The sequence below is a fragment of the Oncorhynchus kisutch genome, linkage group LG1 (assembly GCF_002021735.2).
Source record: "Oncorhynchus kisutch isolate 150728-3 linkage group LG1, Okis_V2, whole genome shotgun sequence".
NCBI classification, from domain to species: Eukaryota; Metazoa; Chordata; class Actinopteri; order Salmoniformes; family Salmonidae; genus Oncorhynchus; species Oncorhynchus kisutch.
This window is the reverse complement of record NC_034174.2, coordinates 71466342-71488288: the sequence shown is the minus strand read 5'-3', so window position 1 is coordinate 71488288 and position 21947 is coordinate 71466342. Positions and strand designations below refer to the sequence as shown.

The 21947-nt window shown below is 42.4% G+C and overlaps 2 protein-coding genes across 5 annotated transcripts in view; one reads left to right on the top strand and one right to left on the bottom strand.

Moving 5' to 3' along the window:
• The window catches only part of LOC109880903 (transmembrane channel-like protein 5), a 31793-nt gene extending 23715 nt beyond the window's left edge, over positions 1-8078 (top strand). For 3 of the 4 annotated variants that reach the window (XM_031831803.1, XM_031831818.1, XM_031831808.1), the window contains 9 exons: positions 651-726; positions 836-933; positions 1098-1193; positions 1644-1719; positions 4684-4817; positions 5225-5398; positions 5932-6010; positions 6292-6375; positions 7053-8078. In XM_031831803.1, the coding sequence (XP_031687663.1) occupies positions 651-726; positions 836-933; positions 1098-1193; positions 1644-1719; positions 4684-4817; positions 5225-5398; positions 5932-6010; positions 6292-6375; positions 7053-7694 (1459 nt within the window). In that variant the 3' untranslated portion in view covers positions 7695-8078. Of the gene's footprint in view, positions 1-650; positions 727-835; positions 934-1097; positions 1194-1643; positions 1720-1755; positions 3037-4683; positions 4818-5224; positions 5399-5931; positions 6011-6291; positions 6376-7052 lie in introns of those variants that run through there. The other variant, XM_031831828.1, reaches the window with a different exon arrangement.
• A 230-nt stretch (positions 8079-8308) lies between these two features.
• LOC109880905 (germ cell-specific gene 1-like protein) lies at positions 8309-19948 on the bottom strand. The gene is made up of 4 exons (XM_031835307.1): positions 19368-19948; positions 15330-15377; positions 10639-10750; positions 8309-9762 (listed from the first exon to the last, which is right to left on the bottom strand). The coding sequence occupies exons 1-4, from the start codon at positions 19654-19656 to the stop codon at positions 9468-9470; spliced, it is 744 nt and encodes a 247-aa protein (XP_031691167.1). The 5' UTR covers positions 19657-19948; the 3' UTR covers positions 8309-9467.
• Positions 19949-21947: the final 1999 nt, after the last annotated feature.

The window sequence follows — 21947 nt, the reverse complement described above, 5'->3', positions numbered from 1 at the left end:
CTGTTACTTGAACTCTGTGAAGAATTTATTTGGGCTGCAATTTCTGAGGCTGGTAACTCTAATGAACTTGTCCTCTGTTGCAGAGGAAACTCTGGGTCTTGCTTTCCTGTGGTGGTCCTCATGAGAGCCAGTTTCATCATAGCCCTTGATGGTTTTTGCGACTGCACTTGAAGAAAGTTCTTGAAATCTTCCAGATTGACTGACCTTCATGTCAACGGATCGGACCCTTTTTCCCAATTTCTGCCTAAAATGACATACACAAATCTAACTGCCAGTAGCTCAGGACCTGAAACAAGGATATGAATATTCTTGATACATTTTGATTTGTTTAACACTTTTTTGGTTACTACATGATTCCATATGTGTTATTTCATAGTTTTGATGTCTTCACTATTATTCTACAATATAGAAAATAGTAAAAATAAAGAAAAACCCTGGAGTAGGTGTGTCCAAACCTTTGACTGGTACTGTATATTGAAATCGATTGATCAAAACTATTTGCTCAATGATCAATTTAAAGTAACGGCTGAATTAAATATTACAGTAATGCATAAATAAAGACTAAATATGCTTAATACAATATCAGGAAAAAACAGAACGGTCATATACTGTACAATGACTGATGTTTTGAATGATGTTTTCCTTTTTAGAAACGTCATTCTCAAGATGTCCATTCTGGGTATTCTATGCTACTACTGGATGAAGGATGTGGCCAATACATTTTCAGTAAGTCCTTTTAAACCAAATCACATTCATGCTTTCAGAAATGTTTTTGATTGTCACTGATATGTACTGTGTGTTCATTCACCACTGTGATTCCAATCGTTGGTCTTAGTGCTGGGAGTCCATCGTAGGACAAGCCTTGTACAGACTGGTTATTATGGACTTCCTCTTCATAATGTTAGGATCCTTCTTTGGAGAGTTCCTGAGCAAGTGAGTGGCATTTTCGAAACACATTTTCCCATAACGTGTTCACTTAAAGCTAAACATGCTACAGTATGCAGTAGAATTATATACTGTAACTCATCTTTCTGTTTGGAGGGAAGGTTTCAGTGAAAAATGCTCTTCTGTAACTCCTTAGTTCTTTTCTCCACCAGTGTCATTGGGACTAAATGCATACAGAGCCTGGGAGTTCCAGAGTTTGACGTTGCCAGGAATGTCCTTGACCTGATCTATGCACAGACCCTGGCATGGTACTGACGTTATTTCATTACACTGTACTCTACTGTACTGTACTCTACTGTACTCTACTGTACTGTACTCTACTGTACTGTACTCTACTGTACTGCACTCTACTGTACTGTGCTCTACTGGACTCTACTGTACTGTACTGTACTCTACGGGACTCTACGGGACTCTACTGTACTGTACTGTACTGTGCTCTACTGTACTCTTCTGTACTCTACTGGACTCTACTGTACTGTGCTCTACTGTACTGTACTCTACTGTACTGTACTCTACTGTACTGTGCTCTAATGTACTCTACTCTACTGTGCTCTAATGTACTCTACTGTACTGAACTGTGCTGTCCTCGACTCTAGTCTCTGTTCATCTATAGCTCCATCTATTTTCATAGTAAAACATAACACAGTACTGTGGATGAGATATGGTCAATTCTTATAACCATGTTTTTCTGTCTGCAGGATCGGAATCTACTTCTCTCCCCTCCTCCCAGTGATACAGATAATCAAGTTCTTCATCCTCTTCTACCTAAAGAAGGTAACCTGTTCAGTATGGTTCTTCTACCTAAAGAAGGTAACCTGTTCAGTATGGTTCTTCTACCTAAAGAAGGTAACCTGTTCAGTATGGTTCTTCTACCTAAAGAAGGTAACCTGTTCAGTATGGTTCTTCTACCTAAAGAAGGTAACCTGTTCAGTATGGTTCTTCTACCTAAAGAAGGTAACCTGTTCAGTATGGTTCTTCTACCTAAAGAAGGTAACCTGTTCAGTATGGTTCTTCTACCTAAAGAAGGTAACCTGTTCAGTATGGTTCTTCTACCTAAAGAAGGTAACCTGTTCAGTATGGTTCTTCTACCTAAAGAAGGTAACCTGTTCAGTATGGTTCTTCTACCTAAAGAAGGTAACCTGTTCAGTATGGTTCTTCTACCTAAAGAGGGTAACCTGTTCAGTATGGTTCTTCTACCTAAAGAGGGTAACCTGTTCAGTATGGTTCTTCTACCTAAAGAAGGTAACCTGTTCAGTATGGTTCTTCTACCTAAAGAAGGTAACCTGTTCAGTATGGTTCTTCTACCTAAAGAAGGTAACCTGTTCTGTATGGTTCTTCTACCTAAAGAAGGTAACCTGTTCAGTACGGTTCTTCTACCTAAAGAAGGTAACCTGTTCAGTACGGTTCTTCTACCTAAAGAAGGTAACCTGTTCTGTATGGTTCTTCTACCTAAAGAAGGTAACCTGTTCAGTATGGTTCTTCTACCTAAAGAAGGTAACCTGTTCATTACGGTAGATAATATAGGCCCCTTAGCAGACACTTCTTATCCAAAGCAGTGAGTACATATTCAGTACAGTGAAAAAAGTATTTTATAGTACAGAGAGTGAGTACATTTTAGTATGGCAAGTGACCCCAGCAGGAATTGTTATTGCTAGCGCAGCACAGTGTTGATTCACTGCCCTAGATACCATGCCATAGCAGAATGGGCCAGGCTCGTGTTACTCTTTTCTGAAGAGGGTGCTGAATGTTTCATGACACGGTTGAATGGCATAGAATTACCTCTATTTATAGATGGTAGCGATGGTCACTAGGATTTTCCAATACAATGAGGAAACATATATGAGTGTCCTGGAAATTAAAAAGGTTTTTTCCCCTGTGGTATATACAGGGAAATCATTACATGTTCATCAATTCATCTGAAGAAAAAAAACTACAAGTGGAAGGTGTCTGCAATAAAGGATTTAGTTGATCAAATACAATAACATGATACCTGTTAAAGGTCCCCAAAGCACACACATCCCTGGGTCACTCCTCTTTTCAGTTTGCTGCAGCCGGAACAAGCTGCAACAAACACTCAAACTGGACAGTCTTATCTCAATATCTTCATTCAAAGACTCGATCATGGACACTCTTACTGGCAGTTGTGGCTGCTTTGCGTGATGTAATGTTGTCTCTACCTTCTTGCCCTTTGTGCTGTTGTTCTGTGCCCAATAATGTTTGTACCATGTTTTGTACTGCTACTATGTTGCTGCTACCATGTTGTGTGTCATGTGTTGCTGCCTTGCTTTGTTGTTGTCTTAGGTCTCTCTTTATGTAGTGTTGTCTCTCTTGTTGTGATGTGTGTTCTGTCCTATATTTATATTTATTTTTAATCCAAGCCCCTCGTCCCCGCAGGAGGCCTTTTGCCTTTTGGTAGGCCGTCATTGTAAATATTGAGTATTATTGAGTAGCTTGGATGAATAAGGTGCCCAGAGTGCCCAGAGTAAACTGCATGCTACCCATGCCCAGTAATATATGCATATTATTGGTAGATTTGGATAGAAAACACTCTGAAGTTTCTAAAACTGTTTGAATGATGTCTGTGAGTATAACAGAACTCATATGGCAGGCAAAAACCTGAGAAAACAATCCAACCAGGAAGTGGGAAATCTGAGGTTTGTAGTTTTTCAAGTCATTGCCTATCGAATATACAGTGTCTATGGGGTCATATTGCACTTCCTAAGGCTTCCACTAGATGTCAACAGTCTTTAGAACCTTGTTTGATGCTTCTACTGTGAAGGAGGGGGGAATTAGAGCTGAATGAGTCAGACGTCTGCCAGAGTGACATGAGCTGATCACGTGCGGTCATGTGAGAGCGACCTGCATCCATCGCATTTCTACAGACGAAGGAATTCTCCGGTTGGAACATTATTGAATATTTATGTTAAAAACATCCTAAAAATTGATTCTATACATCATTAGACATGTTTCTACAAACTGTAGTATGACTTTTCGTCTGAACTTTCGCCTGGACTTGCCCGCTCCTTGTGAGTTTGGGTTGTGTACTAAACGCGCGAACTAAAAACAACATTTATTGTGGAACTGGGATTCCTGGGAGTGCATTCTGATGAAGATCATCAAAGGTAAGTTAATATTTATAATGCTATTTCTGACTTCTGTTGACTCCACAACATGGCGGATATCTGTATGGCTTGTTTTGTTGTCTGAGCACTGTACTCAGATTATTGCATGGTGTGCTTTTCTGTTAAAGCTTTTTTGAAATCTGAGACAGTGGTTGCATTAAGGAGAGGTTTATCTAAAGTTCCATGCATAACACTTGTATTTTCATCAACATTTATGATGAGTATTTCTGTAAATTGATGTGGCTCTCTGCAAAATCACCGGATGTTTTGGAAGCAAAACCTTACTGAACGTAACGCGCCAATGTAAACTGAGATTTTTGGATATAAATATGAACTTTATCGAACAAAACATACATGTATTGTGTAACATGAAGTCCAGAGAGGTAACTGACTTGCCTAGCTAAATAAATACCTCCCTGACAAATTAATAATTACTTTATTCCTGGTTAAGGTGCAGGTTAATTGTTACTCTCAGTTCTCCCTTATTGTCAAAGGTCATTTTTTGTTTACCTGTTCATCAAATCGTGCCGTTGCCAAGACACCGTCACCAGGCTCCTCCTCTCTCCATCTCCCTCTCCAGCTCTGTAATGCCCTGTCTATACATTGTGTCCTCCAGGTTAGCCTGACCCAGAACTGCCAGCCCCCCAGGCGAGCCGGCAGGGCGGCTCAGATGCAAACCATCTTCATCGCTATCCTCTTCTTCCCTTCCTTCGTGGGGGCTCTGTCCATGGTGGCCTACACCGTGTGGACGTAGGTGTATAAGCGGTCAGGGCAAGGCTAATCTAGGGACTTATGTTATGTTAAGGCTGTCATAGATTAAGGCAAGGCCAAACAAACACCTGTAGATATATGGAGTGGTTCAGATTCCATCTAGTTCTGGATAAATATGGCTTGTTCAGAAGAACTGGAGTCTGTCATTAATTGATAACTATTAATTGATCAAATTCAGTTTGGTTTAATTTTAGGGGCTGAGATAGTCCGTGGAATCATGCTGTTTGATTAGCAGCTATTCAAAAGCATGACGCTATACTTAAACCTTCCAGTAAGAAAGTTGAAAATGTGCTGAAAGTTGGATGATTGAAAGTTGGTTGACTTTGGCTCCTTTTCTCTGACCTAAGCATTTCAAACTGCCATGTCTCCCCTGATCCCTCCCCCAGTCTGCCCCCCTCAGACAAGTGTGGGCCCTTCAGGGGCCTCAACACCACCTTCAGTGCAATACAGATCTGGATGGACGATTTGAACAGGGTGGATGCATTTCAGTGGACTGTCTGGATCTACCAGCACGTCATCAGGAGTGAGATATTCTACTTCCTGGTCTCTCTCATCATCCTGTGAGTTCCTCTTTGTTCATGTTGAGGTGGTTATGTTGGGTTAAAGTTGTGTTTATGAAGGTAGCAAGTAGTTTTAAAGCACAGTCTTAAGGTAAAGTGACAGTTGTCTTTAAAACGTGATATAAGGCATCTAAGTCATAAACTTAAGTTGATCATGATTCCTAGAAATTATTGATCGTTTGAGCTGTTTGTCAAAAGATTGATTTGTACATTTTGCTAGTCACTCTTATCCATAGACTTACAGGAGCACTTAGGGTGAAGTGCCTTGCTCAAGGGCACATCGGTCAATTTTTCACCTAGTCAGCTTAGTGATTCAAACCAGCGACCTTTCGGTTACTGGCCCAACGCTCTTAACCGCTAGGCTACCTGCCTTGAAGCAGTATACTGAAGTCCTATCAAGCAATACATTCAGCTTTTATAGTGTTGTCTACCGGATCAAGCCTTCAAATACAATCTAGTGGCACTTTATGTGTGCCTACTTTGCCCTTTCACATACTGTAATACAAACTCACTGACTGACCTCCTTTCCACAGTGTCTTCATTTACATCTTCAGGCAGATCACTCAGGGACGCCAGCTGCTTATCATTCTACTGAGACAGCAGATTGTTAATGTGAGTTCTAGTGAGCTGTCTGGTCCGACGTGTCTCGTCCATCAGAGCTGTTGTGTCCGAAGTGGTTGTGTCTACGTTATGATGTTGTTGAAGTGCCGGAGTAATATATTTAGCTGATTTCATTTGAATGTGCAGTGTTGATGTTGTTCATTTGTAGTTTTTATGAATTGTATTGACTGTCTAGAACGTACTATCTCTCTCTCACTCCCTCTCTCTCTGGTTGTCTCTCTCTCGCTCTCACTCTCGCTCTCTCTCTTTCTCTCTCTCACTCCCTTTATTAGGAAGGGAAGGACAAGGCGTTCTTGTTGGAGAAGCTACAGAACCTTCAGAAATCCAAGCAGAACAAACGGAAAAAGAAAAAACAGGTGAGAGGATCAAAGAGAAATGACCTTGAGACTATCAAATTTAACCTTGAGACTATCGTATTTAACCTTGAGACTATCGTATTTAACCTTGAGACTATCGTATTTAACCTTGAGACTATCGTATTTAACCTTGAGACTATCTAACGTAACCTTGAGACTATCGTATTTAACCTTGAGACTATCTAACGTAACCTTGAGACTATCGTATTTAACCTTGAGACTATCTAACGTAACCTTGAGACTATCGTATTTAACCTTGAGACTATCTAACTTAACCTTGAGACTATCATATTTAACCTTGAGACTATCGTATTTAACCTTGAGACTATCTAACTTAACCTTGAGACTATCATATTTAACCTTGAGACTATCATATTTAACCTTGAGACTATCTAACTTAACCTTGAGACTATCTAACTTAACCTTGAGACTATCTAACTTAACCTTGAGACTATCGTATTTAACCTTGAGACTCTAACTTAATCTTGAGACTATCTAACTTAACCTTGAGACTATCTAACGTAACCTTGAGACTATCGTATTTAACCTTGAGACTATCTAACTTAACCTTGAGACTATCTAACGTAACCTTGAGACAATCTAACTTACAATAAATACCTAAACTCCAATGTTATTTCAAATGTCATACTTGAAATATGACCCTTTCTCTCAATCAGGTCAGGAAAAGACAGGAAAATGAATCCTCCTCTGGCATGCTCCAGGCTCTGATTGCCCGACAGCGGTTGGAGCAAGAGAATGGTGACAGCAGCAGCTCTTTCGGTGTGCCTATGCCTTCCGGCCACTCAGTCTCCACGACATCGAGTGCTATGATGCAGGCCATGCTAGCCAGGCAATACGCAGAGGACCAGGATGTAGCCAGTTATCGCGGGGTGCCATTTCCTGCAGACCAAACATCTGCGCCCTCCAGTGCACTGATACAGGCCATGCAAGCCAGGCAAAGGGCGGAGTCACAGAATGAGGACGAGTTTTACCGGGCGCCAGTTCAGTCACAGAACCCAGTAAACGCGTTACCCAGTGCGATGATACAGGTGATGCAAGCCAGGCAGAGGGCGGAGTCAGAGCAGGAAGAGGACCAGTTTTACCGGGTGCCAGTTCATTCAGAACACCCAGTGTCATCAACGCCCAGTGCGATGATGCAGGTCATGCAGGCCAGGCAGAGAGCAGAGGAGGAGGAGAGCGAGTTTTACCGGGCGCCTGCTTCTTCACAGCACCCAGATGCGTCAGGCACCGGTAGTGCTCTGATACAGGCCATGCTAGCCCGACAACAGGTAGAGGAGGAGTACGGTGACAGATACTGAGCATGACCGAGAACTGAACCACTTGGGGGGGGGGGAAAGATGGCGGACAAAATTGAAATGTGACCAGCTGTAGAAAGCAGAGAAATATAAGAGGAAACGCAATAAGATTCTGTCTGGCATCAAGAGAGGGCAGGACCACCTCTATGTAGACTGTTTCTATTGGACCATAAAAGAGTGTAGCCAATGGGGTGTGAAAAGATACATCTGATATATGTATTCCCTTTTGATAAAAGAACACATTGTTTTTGTACAAAAAAATATTTAATATATTTGTGTACTGTATGTATACATGATATGTGCTTAGTCTGTAATATACTGTCAATGAATGTTGTATAAATGTAGGAATATTCTCATCTGTATTAAATTGTAAATACTATAAAATTGTATGGTACTCTATGTTGATTTTTTTCCATGAACAGCACTGTCCTCTAGTGGTAGGGATTGAACCTGGTCTAGATGTTCATCAATGACTAGGTACTTGAGTAGATATCAAATATATACTTTGAGAATAAACTTATTGTTCTTAGAGCAAAGCAACAACGGATATAGAACATAATGAAAGAAACTACAGCAGAATATGTTCTGTACAAAATGAAACACTTTGAGTTTGCTATGGAATACATTTGTTTATTGAGTAATTCATTGCAGAATCCTTAATCCCTATAAGCACAAAGTACTTTAAATAGAATACACAGTCATTGGTCATAATTGTACTCAAGTAACATTGGTGTCCAGTGGTCAGTTTTATCCGATACTGAGTAATGTGCAGTAAACAGACCACTGAGGCAACAAACAATATGTAACTTCAGCAGGGAAATAATACACATCTTAACAGTGATTTCACAGATCAAAACCATTCTACTTTATGACACTTATTTACATTTATATAGTTATGCGTTATAGGCACGGTATACGCTGCAAACACTTATAGCTATATTTTGCGGTGCACATTCTTAAAATACGAGTTAAATGCAGTTTGTCACCCCCTTCCTAATTCCATATTTAGTAAGGCTAATAGCATGCAAAAACATCGTATAAACAGTCCTATGGTGTCCCAGGAAAATCAGAGGGCATTCTGTTACAAATCTTGTTTAAAGGGGCATCCATTTTTTAACCTACAAATGAATGACATGTACCCATTAATTCTTGAAGAATATAACATTAATGCCTCATCAGCTTAGTTCAACTGTCTGACCCCATTAGAACCCAAAATAGAAGCTTGTTTCACTCCAATGTTTGTAAACAAAGTAAATGTAAACAAACACCGCACAGCCTCAAAACTATAATGTCGATATCATGGATATTCAGTCCTTGCATCCATAGTTCTGTCTCTGAATTTGAGAGTGGTTACATTTCTCCAGCTCCGTCCCTCAGCTTTTAACTGAAACAGGGGCGGGTGAAACGCTATTGTTATTGATTGCTGCTTTCCTTGTGTGTCAGATCATCTAGTTGTATGATCCGTGTGTACACGGCTCTTTCCATGACTATCAATGCCCAAACTTGGAACAAGGGAGTGAATATCCTGGCTCAATTAAGGCAGTGATGAATTCAATCAGAACGGATTCAGTTGCTACAGAATCCCCAGAAGACCCAACACAGGTGACGGATCACAATTGGATAGCACTGACTTCATACAGTTACTTTCGACACATCCCGGTGGGCGAAACGAGTTGAAATGATGATGAAATAACATCAGCACAACCAGAAAATTGTTAAAAATGACATAATTGTGAACCAGTTGTAACCAGTTTTTCCCCGCTGGGATCCCTCCCTTCAGCACTGGTCTTCCCCCAGAGTCTCTGATCCGTCACTCGGGTCTAACGACGCGGCCGGTACGTGCGTCCTAATACCACTGCTATACGGCGTCTGTGTGTACACCTCCACGGTTTGGGATATGGAGCGCAGGGAGTGATCGCGGTAGTATCCCAACGCCTGCCGCGCCTGCTCCTTTCGGATGCTCTGCACGAAGGTCTTGCGTTTGTGTCGGAACTCGATGACAGTCTTGGTGTAGGAGTTGAGGGTGGTGACTGATGCACCCATGCAGCAGGTGAAGGATGCCCAGGCCATGCTGGAAAACAGGAAATGGAAAAGATGGAAGAGAGAGAAGTGAGGAAATAGCCACAACAGATAGAGGAGAGGAAAATGATGGGGATAGAGAGAGGAAAAGACAAGGAGGAGTCAATTGAAGGTGCAGGCTGCATATTTAGGCCTTTCGCTGTTCATGGTCAGTTCACAGGGCTGCTCTTTGAATGAAAAACAAATGACAAGTGGCTTTAAAACAAACAAATGGTTTAAAACAAAACAAATGGCTTGAAACAAGTGGCTTTAAAAGCTAAGAAACGTTAAATACCGAAGTTATCCATCACTTGACAACAGCTCAAGTAATTCAGACAAATACTACACTAAGAAATAGGATGTTTTTATGAAACACTGCAAAACACTGCAAAAAACATATAATCACTTTGAGTTTGGGGATTTCTGGCATACTTTTTGTAAATATTATTATTCCCGTGTAAAAATGGAAGGGTCGTAGCTTTGCAGGATTATTGTCAATCCGTCAATCCCAACAGGGTAGGAATGTCAATCTGGGTAGATCCCAATGTAATAGGCCACTACTGTACATTAGTCTATACACTGTAGCTCCCATCTTCACTCACTGCACATGTTATAATCCAGAGCTATGTCACAAGTGTTAAGATGTTCAGCCTGGAAGATTAAAATTCTGAACATACAGTGTACATATGTCTTTGTGGGCTACACTTCACCCTTGATCCCCTTATGCAATTTTCCAATCGCATCGACCATATATATATATTGGGGCTTTGGGACACCAAAGCCTAATCCACCCGGTAACATGAGAGCTTTGGGGTTTTCATTAGAGAAGTGTGACGCTACAAAGGGAGACGTGGGATTGTGTGTGTGTGTGTGTGTGTGTGTTCCCTACCAGAAGGACCATCCGTAGTCCCAGTTATAGGGCCTCCAGTCTGCAGGGCCCAGGGTGACTGTCACCTGGAACACCTGTGTGTACATCATGTGGGCCACCATACCCAGGAGCCCTGCAAATACACAGATACCGGTATACAGTTAGATGTTTAGTGTACATGTAGGCACACACACACACACACACACACACACACACACACACACACACACACACACACACACACACACACACACACACACACACACACACACACTAGGACCTTGTGACCTTTAGGATGACTTTTCAAAATCCCTCTCTGATAGCTGATGCTTCTACATTGGGAGAGGCTGCAGGTTATCTCCTAGTCAAGACCTACAGAACCAGCTTCTCTCCTTGCTAGCTTCGCTTTTCATCATGTTCACCACCGTGTTAGACTTGTTCAATGTCTACTAGTGGCAACAGTTGCATAATAATGTATACAAGTATTTCTCTACTTTGCTCCACCAATTAGGCATAAAAAGGTCCGGGAGTTTTCCCCAGACCAGACTCAACAGCGTTTTTCCCTCTGGCCATATGACATAATCTATGCAATTCAACAAAAATCTAAATGTATCATGAACAGAAAGAAATCTGGGTTCTATGGTCGCCATGGAGTTTTTCCTGGTCAGGTCATGAGGCCTGGGAGAACTCCCGGCCCTTACACACGAAACAATAGCCTGGGTCCCAGATCTGTTTGTGCCCTCTTGCAGAGGTGGTTTTCAACAGTCCCTCTGTACCTGAGAGGACGGTGAAGATTGCAGCGAAGGCGTTCAGTTTCAGTCCATCTATCATGTTGCTGGTGCTGGAGTGAACCAGTTCTAGACACATCAGGCTGAAACCCACTATCAACAGGACTATGTACAGCATCTCAGAGACCACCGACAGCCATAGGACACCTGCAACAGACAAAGCAAAAGCATTAACAGTTGTTATTGGAAATCAGTGAGAGATTTTTCTATAACCGTGATATGATGTCGAATTTGAATCACTGATCATATTTTCATAAGGATGTGTGATGGTTGTGGAGAAAAGGGTTGATTTCTTTGATCGTGTATGCTTCACCCATCTGTTCGTTCATAAATCATAGGACTGTATTTGGCAGGTGCCTATTTGAAGTCCTGTCATGGACACTAAATGTTTTATTCCCTAAAAAGTAATTCTTTTTTTCCCCGCTGGGGAAACATTTCTGACATCCATAGTGACGACAGACCTGTTGATAACATATCTCAGGACCGACAGGCCACTCAAAACCAATTAATGTCATTTGTCTCTGACGCAAAAAGTACCAGGAATCTTCTCAGACCTTCCAGAGCGTCAAACCCTCACACTGTCTCGTTACGGGAGGTTGGAGTCAGACATCTCTTCCTACCTCACCAGTCTGCTATTAATCCTTCTTGACACTTCATTGCAGGAAGTGAACATTGGCTAGTGCCAGTATTTCCCCTGAGACGCTCTCAACGGGATAGGACGGATGGTCAGGGGCGGTGGCGGGGATGGGGTTGGGGGAGGAATGTCCCAAGACTGAGACAGTGTCTTATTTCGTAATGGAATTTTAGAACAAGGTTTCGTGGTACTTAACTTTGGAGACAGTATTAACCCTGTACAGCGTTCTGTGTAACTATTCTTGTGAGCAGAGTGCAGTACGTGTTGTACTTATTGCTACGGTAGTAAATAAAGTAGGCTATATGAACTACAGTACAATCCATGTCGTTTTTTCTGTTTTGTTTCAATTGAGTTTAGCAGACACTTTCTAGGGGAGACACATTATGACTCGCGGAAGTATGAGAGCTTCTATCTCGTTTTGATTGGTTGTCATTCTGAATTATTTGCGCATGGATCATTTCACAGCTGTTGTCATAACCTTCTCCTTTGACAGAGTGGGGTGTGACCATAGCAACCCCACATCCTGTGTCCCTGACAACACAGGGGATGATACCAAGGTTGTTTGAGAACATAAAGCCACAGTACGTCTGGAATAGGGAGTTTATTTTACCTCCGGTACATGAAGGCTGATATAGTCAACAAATCAATCAACTATTGTGATGTCAAAGTTCAGGTTTAATGAATATGGAAAAGGTATACCAGAGATACAGAACAAGTTGTAAGAACTAGACCAAAGCCTATAGATAGACGATCCGATATAAAAGCATTCACTGTAGTTATAAGTCTCACAGCAGAACTTCTCCAGAATTTTCATTAACAACAATCAGTAGAAACATGTGGGTGGATTTTTCATTTCAAAGCTCAATTAAACCTATTCTGCCTTCCTTCCTTTATAATATATTAACAAAGAAAGTTACACCAATATTATTGCTCCATGCATTACATCAATCTGCAACATTGGTAGCAGCTAAATACTTCACATTGTTTTTTTTATCTGCACTGTATAATATCCAAATTCAGACATAATTAAAGTTCAACAAATTTAACTTTGATGATGTGGAACCTTCATATTTAATTTACATGAGGGGGAAGAAATATTGAGTCATAATGTAATTTCCTCAATTGGAACAACAAAGGCAAGCAAAGTAATTAAATATCAGAAGGCAGTTCAAACTTGATGCAGCCACGGTACCCTGCAAACATCCCCTCTATGGTGGTGTCATGACAGCCACTGTACCCTGCAAACATCCCCTCTATGGTGGTGTCATGGCAGCCACTGTACCCTGCAAACATCCCCTCTATGGTGGTGTCATGACAGCCACTGTACCCTGCAAATATCCCCTCTATGGTGGTGGCATGACAGCCACTGTACCCTGCAAATATCCCCTCTATGGTGGTCTCATGACAGCCACTGCACCCTGCAAACATCCCCTCTATGGTAGTGTCATGACAGCCACTGTACCCTGCAAACATCCCCTCTATGGTGGTGTCATGACAGTCACTGCACCCTGCAAACATCTCCTCTATGGTGGTGTCATAGCCACTGTACCCTGCAAACATCTCCTCTGTGGTGGTGTCATGACAGCCACTGTACCCTGCAAACATCCCCTCTATGGTGGTGTCATGACAGCCACTGCACCCTGCAAACATCCCCTCTATGGTGGTGTCATGACAGCCACTGCACCCTGCAAACATCCCCTCTATGGTGGTGTCATGACAGCCACTGCACCCTGCAAACATCTCCTGTATGGTGGTGTCATGACAGCCACTGTACCCTGAAAACATCTCCTGTATGGTGGTGTCATGACAGCCACTGCACCCTGCAAACATCTCCTCTATGGTGGTGTCATGACAGCCACAGCACCCTGCAAACATCTCCTGTATGGTGGTGTCATGACAGCCACTGCACCCTGTAAACATCTCCTGTATGGTGGTGTCATGACAGCCATTGCACCCTGCAAACATCTCCTGTATGGTGGTGTCATGAGAGCCTCTACACCCTGCAAACATCTCCTGTATGGTGGTGTCATGACAGCCACTGCACCCTATAAACATCTCCTGTATAGTGGTGTCATGACAGCCACTGCACCCTGCAAACATCTACTGTATGGTGGTGTCATGACAGCCACTGCACCCTGCAAACATCTCCTGTATGGTGGTGTCATGACAGCCACTGCACCCTGCAAACATCTCCTGTATGGTGGTGTCATGACAGCCACTGCACCCTGCAAACATCTCCTCTATGGTGGTGTCATGACAGCCACTGCACCCTGCAAACATCTCCTCTATGGTGGTGTCATGACAGCCACTGCACCCTGCAAACATCTCCTCTATGGTGGTGTCATGACAGCCTCTACACCCTGCAAACATCTCCTGTATGGTGGTGTCATGACAGCCACTGCACCCTGCAAATATCTCCTCTATGGTGGTGTCATGACAGTTATAACATTTGAACAGCTCAAGATGACATTTGAGTGCAAGATGGCAGTTGAGACAGGATGCAGACCCCTTCATAATGCAAGAGTATAGCTCAACATCCTTTTATACTTTATGCAACCCTGTAAACCAGGGGTCTTCAATCTTTTTTTTGTCCAGGGACCCCCTCCCAGGCAAACCGGTGACCTAAGGACCCCCATCATACGTTAGCAAAACATGTGCTGTCTTGTCTTATCATTAGGGGAATGATAATGGCAAGGAGAAGTATGTAAAAAAAAGATGAATAGATTTGGTAGATAGTTGTTCATTATTTTGACTAAGAGCTGTTTAGCTGGTTAAACAAAGGTTAGCATTGTGTTGGCAAAAGTGAATGTCCAAGTCAAGAAAGCTTACCAGCAGCACTTGCTGCACTGGTAGCCTTTTCAAAAGCCTATGTCAGATACTCCAGTGACTGTAATTAGCTCCAATGAGTGTAATTTGCTCAATATTAGGAGTAGATATCCTCTTCTTTTCTACTGTAGACATGTAATTGAAAATGTGTTTATTATATTGTTGCTAGCTGTAGTCATAAAATATCCTCGTTCCCAGGGTTGGATTGGCCATCTGGCATTTTTGCATTTTTTGCCTAGTGGGTCAAGTGGGTCTGTTTAACTTTTTTTCTTCTTTTCACAAAATGATTATTATCTGGCTAATAATGGGGGCCTGAAAATGGGCCGGTGTGTTAGAAATGCCAGGGCCAAGTTCTGGTCCCAGTCTGCCCCTGCTCTCCCTCTACAAGTAATCTTCCTGGTACGGGTGATGTACAGCTCTATAGCAGATGTGTTTACCTCCTGACGTATGCAGTGATCACTCACCTCTCTCCGAAGCCGGAGCCAGATCGATAAAGCTCCTGCATTTCTCACCTGGAACGAATGGAGAAAATGGAGTTTCACATCAAGCTGTAATACCTTGCATGGGTTCTTCAGGGCCACAATTCACTCAGAGTATCCTGTCTAGACGACTTGATTTTCCTAATTTGGGGAAGTTCAAAAGTTCAAGAAGAGAAACATTGCGTGCTTGGCATAGAAAAAGGGAAAAGCCCATAAGTCAAATAGAAGTAAAGTTCACTGATTTCTAGCCACAAGTCATTCAGAGTATCTATTAGCCTACTTGATAGTAACGTATAATCTATTTTAGGTGAGGTTCAACAGTTCAAGAAGAGACACACTGCGAGCTTGGCATACAGTAGAGATTAAATAGCAGCTTCAAGTCACACACAAGTCATTCAGATGATTTAGTCTACTTGATTGTACCCACTGGACAAAAACTGGCTGAATCAACGTTGTTCCCACGTAATTTCAACAACAAAATATAAATGCGACGAAGTCATTTCAGCAACAAAACATCTATGTGGAAAACTGATTGGATTTGCAGCAAGTCATCAATGTAAGGGAATTTCAACTTTGACCCTAAATCCAATGTCATGGTGAAATGTTTTGTTAATCTCACAGGGAATTCACAATAGCTGACAACTCAACCAAATGTCAATCAAAACTAGACGTGGAAATGACATCAGTGCCCTGTGGGCTATTCAAAAGAAGAAATACCATTGTGTGCTTAGCATGAGCAAAGCCAAGAGCCAGAACTGCAAATCAAGAGGTCAGAAACAAGCAAAAGATCATGAGAGAGTCACAATGAAATGTACTCCTGCGGTGCTGACCTGTTGCCCCCTCCACAACCACTGTGATTATTATTATTTGACCCTGCTGGTCATCTATGAACGTTTGAACATCTTGGCCATGTACTGTTATAATCTCCACCCGGCACAGCCAGAAGAGGACTGTCCACCCCTCAGAGCCTGGTTCCTCTCTAGGTTTCTTCGTAGGTTCCTGCCTTTCTAGGGAGTTTTTCCTAGCCACCGTGCTTCTACATGTGCATTGCTTGCTGTTTGGGGTTTTAGGCTGGGTTTCTGTACAGCACTTTGTGACATCGGCTGATGTAAAAAGGGCTTTATAAATACATTTGATTGATTGCCTACCTAGTCTAATGCATCGGTATAAGCTATTTTAGAGGTCATGTGGGTGGTTAAAAGTTCAACCACTGCGTCCTTTGCATGAGAAAAGGCACAGCGTGGTCAAGTACAAGCAGCCGGAGGTCACAGAGGTCAATGACTTGACCATCTCCACAGAGCTTCCAGTTCAATCTTTCCCAAATGACATCCTTCTAGCACTTCTTCTTCCTGGACATTACTGGGACCTTCAGGGACTCCATAAGACCTTATGTCCCTTGATCAAGACGTGATAACATGATGCACTTTTCCCTCCCTCCTTTCCTCCTTTCCTCCCCTCTTCCAGGCGTGATTTATTCTTCCGTCCGCTGTCGCTTGTAGCCGCCCGCTGCGCCTGCTGGATTTGTCGTAAATCTAAAGCTTAATCAGGTATCAGGAAGATGGTGACAGCTGTTTAGAGGAAAAACTCATCAAGGGCGTTATGTAATCCTCATTAGTCAACTCAACTGTGTGTGTGTGTGTGTGTGTGTTTGTGTGTGTGTGTGTACAGTCCCAGACCCAGGCCTGATGAGACAACACGCTCCCAGTATTTATTCTCACAAACTCTGACGCTTTATTTCTGTTCTTAATGTCTCTTTAATATGCCATCACCAGACCAGGTCTACTGTCTCCAACCAGAGGCTCGGATCCTGATGTCACCACTGTTGGAGAACCTGGAAGTCAAGACCGATGTTTGGAGATGGGAAAGCTGCCATTTCCCCTCTTTTAAAGGTGGGAAAGTTGCAAAATGTTCTTGATTGAGTCAGACTCAGTGTAACTAATCTAGCTACGTATATAATCTCCAGAGACACCTTTGACTTAATGGTGTTGTCATTAACATGGTAACCACGCTTACGCGGGCACGTCATCGGATCCAGCTGTTGCACTTCCATCTTGTGCATTTGTTTAGACTCAAGAGTAAAGCTGTGTGACAATTTTACTTCTTGTTACAGACATTCACAGTACCCTATAGACCTGTAGGGAGAGAGACTGCTACAATTGACGATTAGTACCCTATAGACCTGTAGGGAGAGAGACTGCTACTGTAGACTATTAGTACCCTATAGACCTGTAGGGAGAGAGACTGCTACTGTAGACTATTAGCACCCTAAAGACCTGTAGGGAGAGAGACTGCTACTGTAGACTATTAATACCCTATAGACCTGTAGGGAGAGAGAATGCTACTGTAGACTATTAGTACCCTATAGACCTGTAGGGAGAGTGACTGCTACTGTAGACTATTAATACCCTATAGATCTGTAGGGAGAGAGACTGCTACTGTAGACTATTAGTACCCTATAGACCTGTAGGGAGAGAGACTGCTACTGTAGACTATAGTACCCTATAGACATGTAGGGAGAGAGACTGTTAGGGTGGACTATAGTACCCTATAGACCTGTAGGGAGAGAGACTGCTAGGGTGGACTATTAGTACCCTATAGACATGTAGGGAGAGAGACTGCTAGGATGGACTATTAGTACCCTATAGACATGTAGGGAGAGAGACTGCTAGGGTATACTATTAGTACCCTATAGACCTGTAGGGAGAGAGACTTCTAGGCTAGATTACTAGTACCCTATAGACCTGTAAGAAGAGACTGCTAGGGTAGATTACTAGTACCCTATAGACCTGTAAGAAGAGAGACTGTTGGGGTAGATTACTAGTACCCTATAGACCTGTAGGGAGAGAGACTGCTAGGGTAGACTATTAGTACCCTGTAGACCTGTAGGGAGAGAGACTGCTAGGGTAGACTATTAGTACCCTATAGACCTGTAGGGAGAGAGACTGCTAGGGTAGATTACTGGTACCCTATAGACCTGTAAGAAGAGAGACTGCTAGGGTAGATTTCTAGTACCCTATAGACCTGCAGGAAGAGAGACTGTTAGGGTAGATTACTAGTACCCTATAGACCTGTAAGAAGAGAGACTGCTAGGGTAGATTACTAGTACCCTATAGACCTGTAAGAAGAGAGACTGCTAGGGTAGATTACTAGTACCCTATAGACCTGTAAGAAGAGAGACTGCTAGGGTAGATTACTAGTACCCTATAGACCTGTAAGAAGAGAAATGCTAGGGTGAAGTACTAGCAGAGCCAGTAGGGACCCTTTCTAAAAGCACTAAGCTCATGTCCCCTAAACTTCTTACCAATGGTTCACTGTACCTTAACTCGAAACTCCCATCCCATGTTCCAATGATTCTAATGCCGGGATAACCTGCTCTTTAGGCTATCCAATACTTCATGCCAGAGAGGACAACTCGTTTTTCAAGATGCCATTTTTGACTAGTGGCGTCTGCCTACATAAACTGGGGGTGATTACCCTAAAAAACTCAGAACTTTGTAAATATCCTTAGCTTGCAGTATTAGATAATATGTATGTATATGTCCCATCTGGAGACTGACGCTTAGTTACTATGGTGACACAAGATGATGACACATGAGAATGGCTCTCATAATGACACAACCAAGGAATTATAGCAAGGACTGCAGAGTTTAATAGCTGCAATTATATATAACTGTGTGTGTGTGTGTGTGTGTGTGTGTGTGTGTGTGTGTGTGTGTGTGTGTGTGTGTGTGTGTGTGTGTGTGTGTGTGTGTGTGTGTGTGTGTGTGTGTGTGTGTGTAACAATCTAATCAAGCTTTTATAGACTCTTGTCTATTTCTGAATGTATAGGGTGTTCTTTTATTGATTGCATAGTTTGAACACACACACACACACACACACACACACACACACACACACACCCCTGCAAACCTCCTTCCTGTAAATATCCATATAATTTTAGATTTTACACTCCAGAGACCTCACTATAATTAATTGACAACTAGACGGGACAACGTCATTTAACAACATACATCATCACCTCACCTTCATCATGGATATTCTCCGCACAGGAGAACCAGATCCCGGTGTGGAACTGTCTGAATAGGAACCGGTCGTCCCCCGTTTCCCAACTGTACACCACTACTTTGGGGTCCGTCTCGTTCACTCCATAATCGATGCAGTTGTGCGTGCGAAGTTTAGTGCACTTCGGCTTGGGGACGCGCTGCGTGCCGACGCACCAGTATGTTGTGATGAAAGCAGTTATTGAGAAAAATAGTGCTAAAAGATTCATACTAACGGACAGCAGTGCCCTGCACTTGCGAGTGGTCTTCATTGTCCATAGATATCTGCACTTATTAGATAACTCACTCACTCGCCATCCATCCAATATGAATCAAAACAGGTAATGAAAAACTGGTCAAACTCCACCGAAAATAAGTTTCAACTGATGTGCAACATGTCGGCAATAAAATACATCATTTGGCACTCCAACCGGTTGAATTGAAATTACTCTCCCTACCCGATTTGAGGGACGGCAAAATCTGAGTTTGAATTTAGCTTCAATCCACCATTATCATCTGTTCGAGTCGTTAGCCATTAGATAATTTTCACACGAAGTGCCCTGAAATGACCCTCATCCATTCGGTGAAGGATTGTCACGTTGTCAAAAGATTTGAAGAGCTTGTTCGCACAAAATCTGTGGGATTTGTATCGGTGATGCTCGCCTTCAATCTGTGATGAGCCGCTCTCTCTCTCCCTCTCTCTATTTTTCCCTCTCTCAGAGATGATGAGATTACAGTTCATTGATAGCATATTTCATTTTGTGTGAACAATAATCAAACCATAGCATCAGACTGGGAATAGGAACAATAGTATTTCTTATATTTCAGAACAGTACTTGGACTGTTTGACTGAGCCTGTCTGGGGTGGAGTGCCAGATGGGTAGGATTAGCACTTTTGGGACTATTCCATTGGCAATGACAAAATGATAAAGTCTAAACAACATACAAGACAAGCCTATCATAAAGACTATCTAGATAGCTATTGTTCAGTGTTACCATTAAGATGTCAACGAGTTAAGTGTTGCCATAAAGTCCATCTATAATGTTCTGCAAAGAGGGCTCTGTTCTAATTGAAGGGCCACGTCGACAGCAATTGGGTAATCACTCAAACTTCTCACTCGATCTCCCTCTCCCCTCTGACAGTGTAAAAGCCAACACACCATCACAGCATATTGTGAAATAGACACAAATTACTTATTGGACACGAAAAAGTCCAATGTGTGTATTACTTGATTTTCTTTCGTCACAATGCATCCTCCTTCCTTCCTTCCTTTTTTTTGTGTGCCTGTCACAAATGTCCAATAAGCAATTTGTTTTCCCAATAATCTGGGATACTGGGTTTGGTAGAGGCAGTGGCACAGCGGCTCTTCTCATTACTACACTTGAGAGACAGCACGCTTACATGAGACTCCGATTGGATAAGCTACAACAGAAAGCCAGGATACTTCACCCAAAATGTGTGTGTGTGTGTGTGTGTGTATGACGTTGGTGGGACACAACAGTTCTTCTGATACATGTGTGATCATGAAGCATCACCACTGACGACAGAGGGAGATATCTAGATTGCAGTACTCAGGGGGCATTATTTCAACATTTCAAAGGGCTTAGCTTGGTATTATAGACTCTTTACAGTAGTTGTAACAGACAGACAAATAGAAGGAAACATGGGGTTAGGGTGGAGTACACAGGAGTCTGCTGAGGGGAGGACAGCTCATAATGGCTGAAAGAGCAAATGGAATGGCATCAAACACCTGGAAACCATGGAAACCACGTGTTTAATATATTTGCTACTATTCCACCTATTCCACTCCAGCTATTACCATGAGCCCGTCCTCCCCAATTAAGGTGCCACCAACCTCCTGTGGTGGAGTAAATGTTTAGACAGTCAGTGACAGGTTTGTACATAGCCTATATTCAGTAGGTACTGTAGGTCCTAGCCACGCCCACTGGTTCAAAGCACTCGTCATTCTTTCCATACAGAACTGATTTGGTTAGTATTCCATCCCATCAGTCACCCTACTCCCCTTGTATAGGAGGCAACTAGGCCATTGTTGTATAACCCATATTCCATGCATTCTGCTTACATAACATGTCTAGGACATACGTTGAAATGGAACATGTATTGGCCAATTGTACGTGTCAGGACGGATTCATATTTCCATTGCGCTCACATATACTGCACATATAACGAGACAAAAATGCTTTCTTACAGGTTTGGCTCTAAGCTTTGGTACACATTTTCAAGAAAGATAGAAAGGGTCAAAATGTCCTAGACACGCAAATATCAATCATCAACACATGCAAAGCTTAAATATACTGCAAAATGGATACATTGACGCAGGGGAGATCAGGCAGTGAAATATGATGATTCGGTTGAATAATGCTCAATCCCATGTCAACAGCTGTCAACCCTGAGACCTCACGTTAAATACCCATGCAATTTATAGCCCAACAAATGGACACACACACACACACACATACAAAGAGCTTAAGCGGTCGCCGTTATGTTATGCAGGAGTGTCTATGACAAGCGGATTACTGCAGAGATCATGACATTGCATGA

Bases quoted from the DNA above. Each gene is read 5' to 3' on its own strand.
- LOC109880905 (XM_031835307.1), bottom strand. From the start codon at position 19,656: ATGAAGACCACTCGCAAGTGCAGGGCACTGCTGTCCGTTAGTATGAAT. The intron at 15,378-19,367 runs GTGAGGTGATGA...CATTCGTTCCAG, and splicing joins GGAGAATATCCATGATGAAG to GTGAGAAATGCAGGAGCTTT. The intron at 9,763-10,638 runs GTAGGGAACACA...CCTGTTTTCCAG, and splicing joins GACTACGGATGGTCCTTCTG to CATGGCCTGGGCATCCTTCA.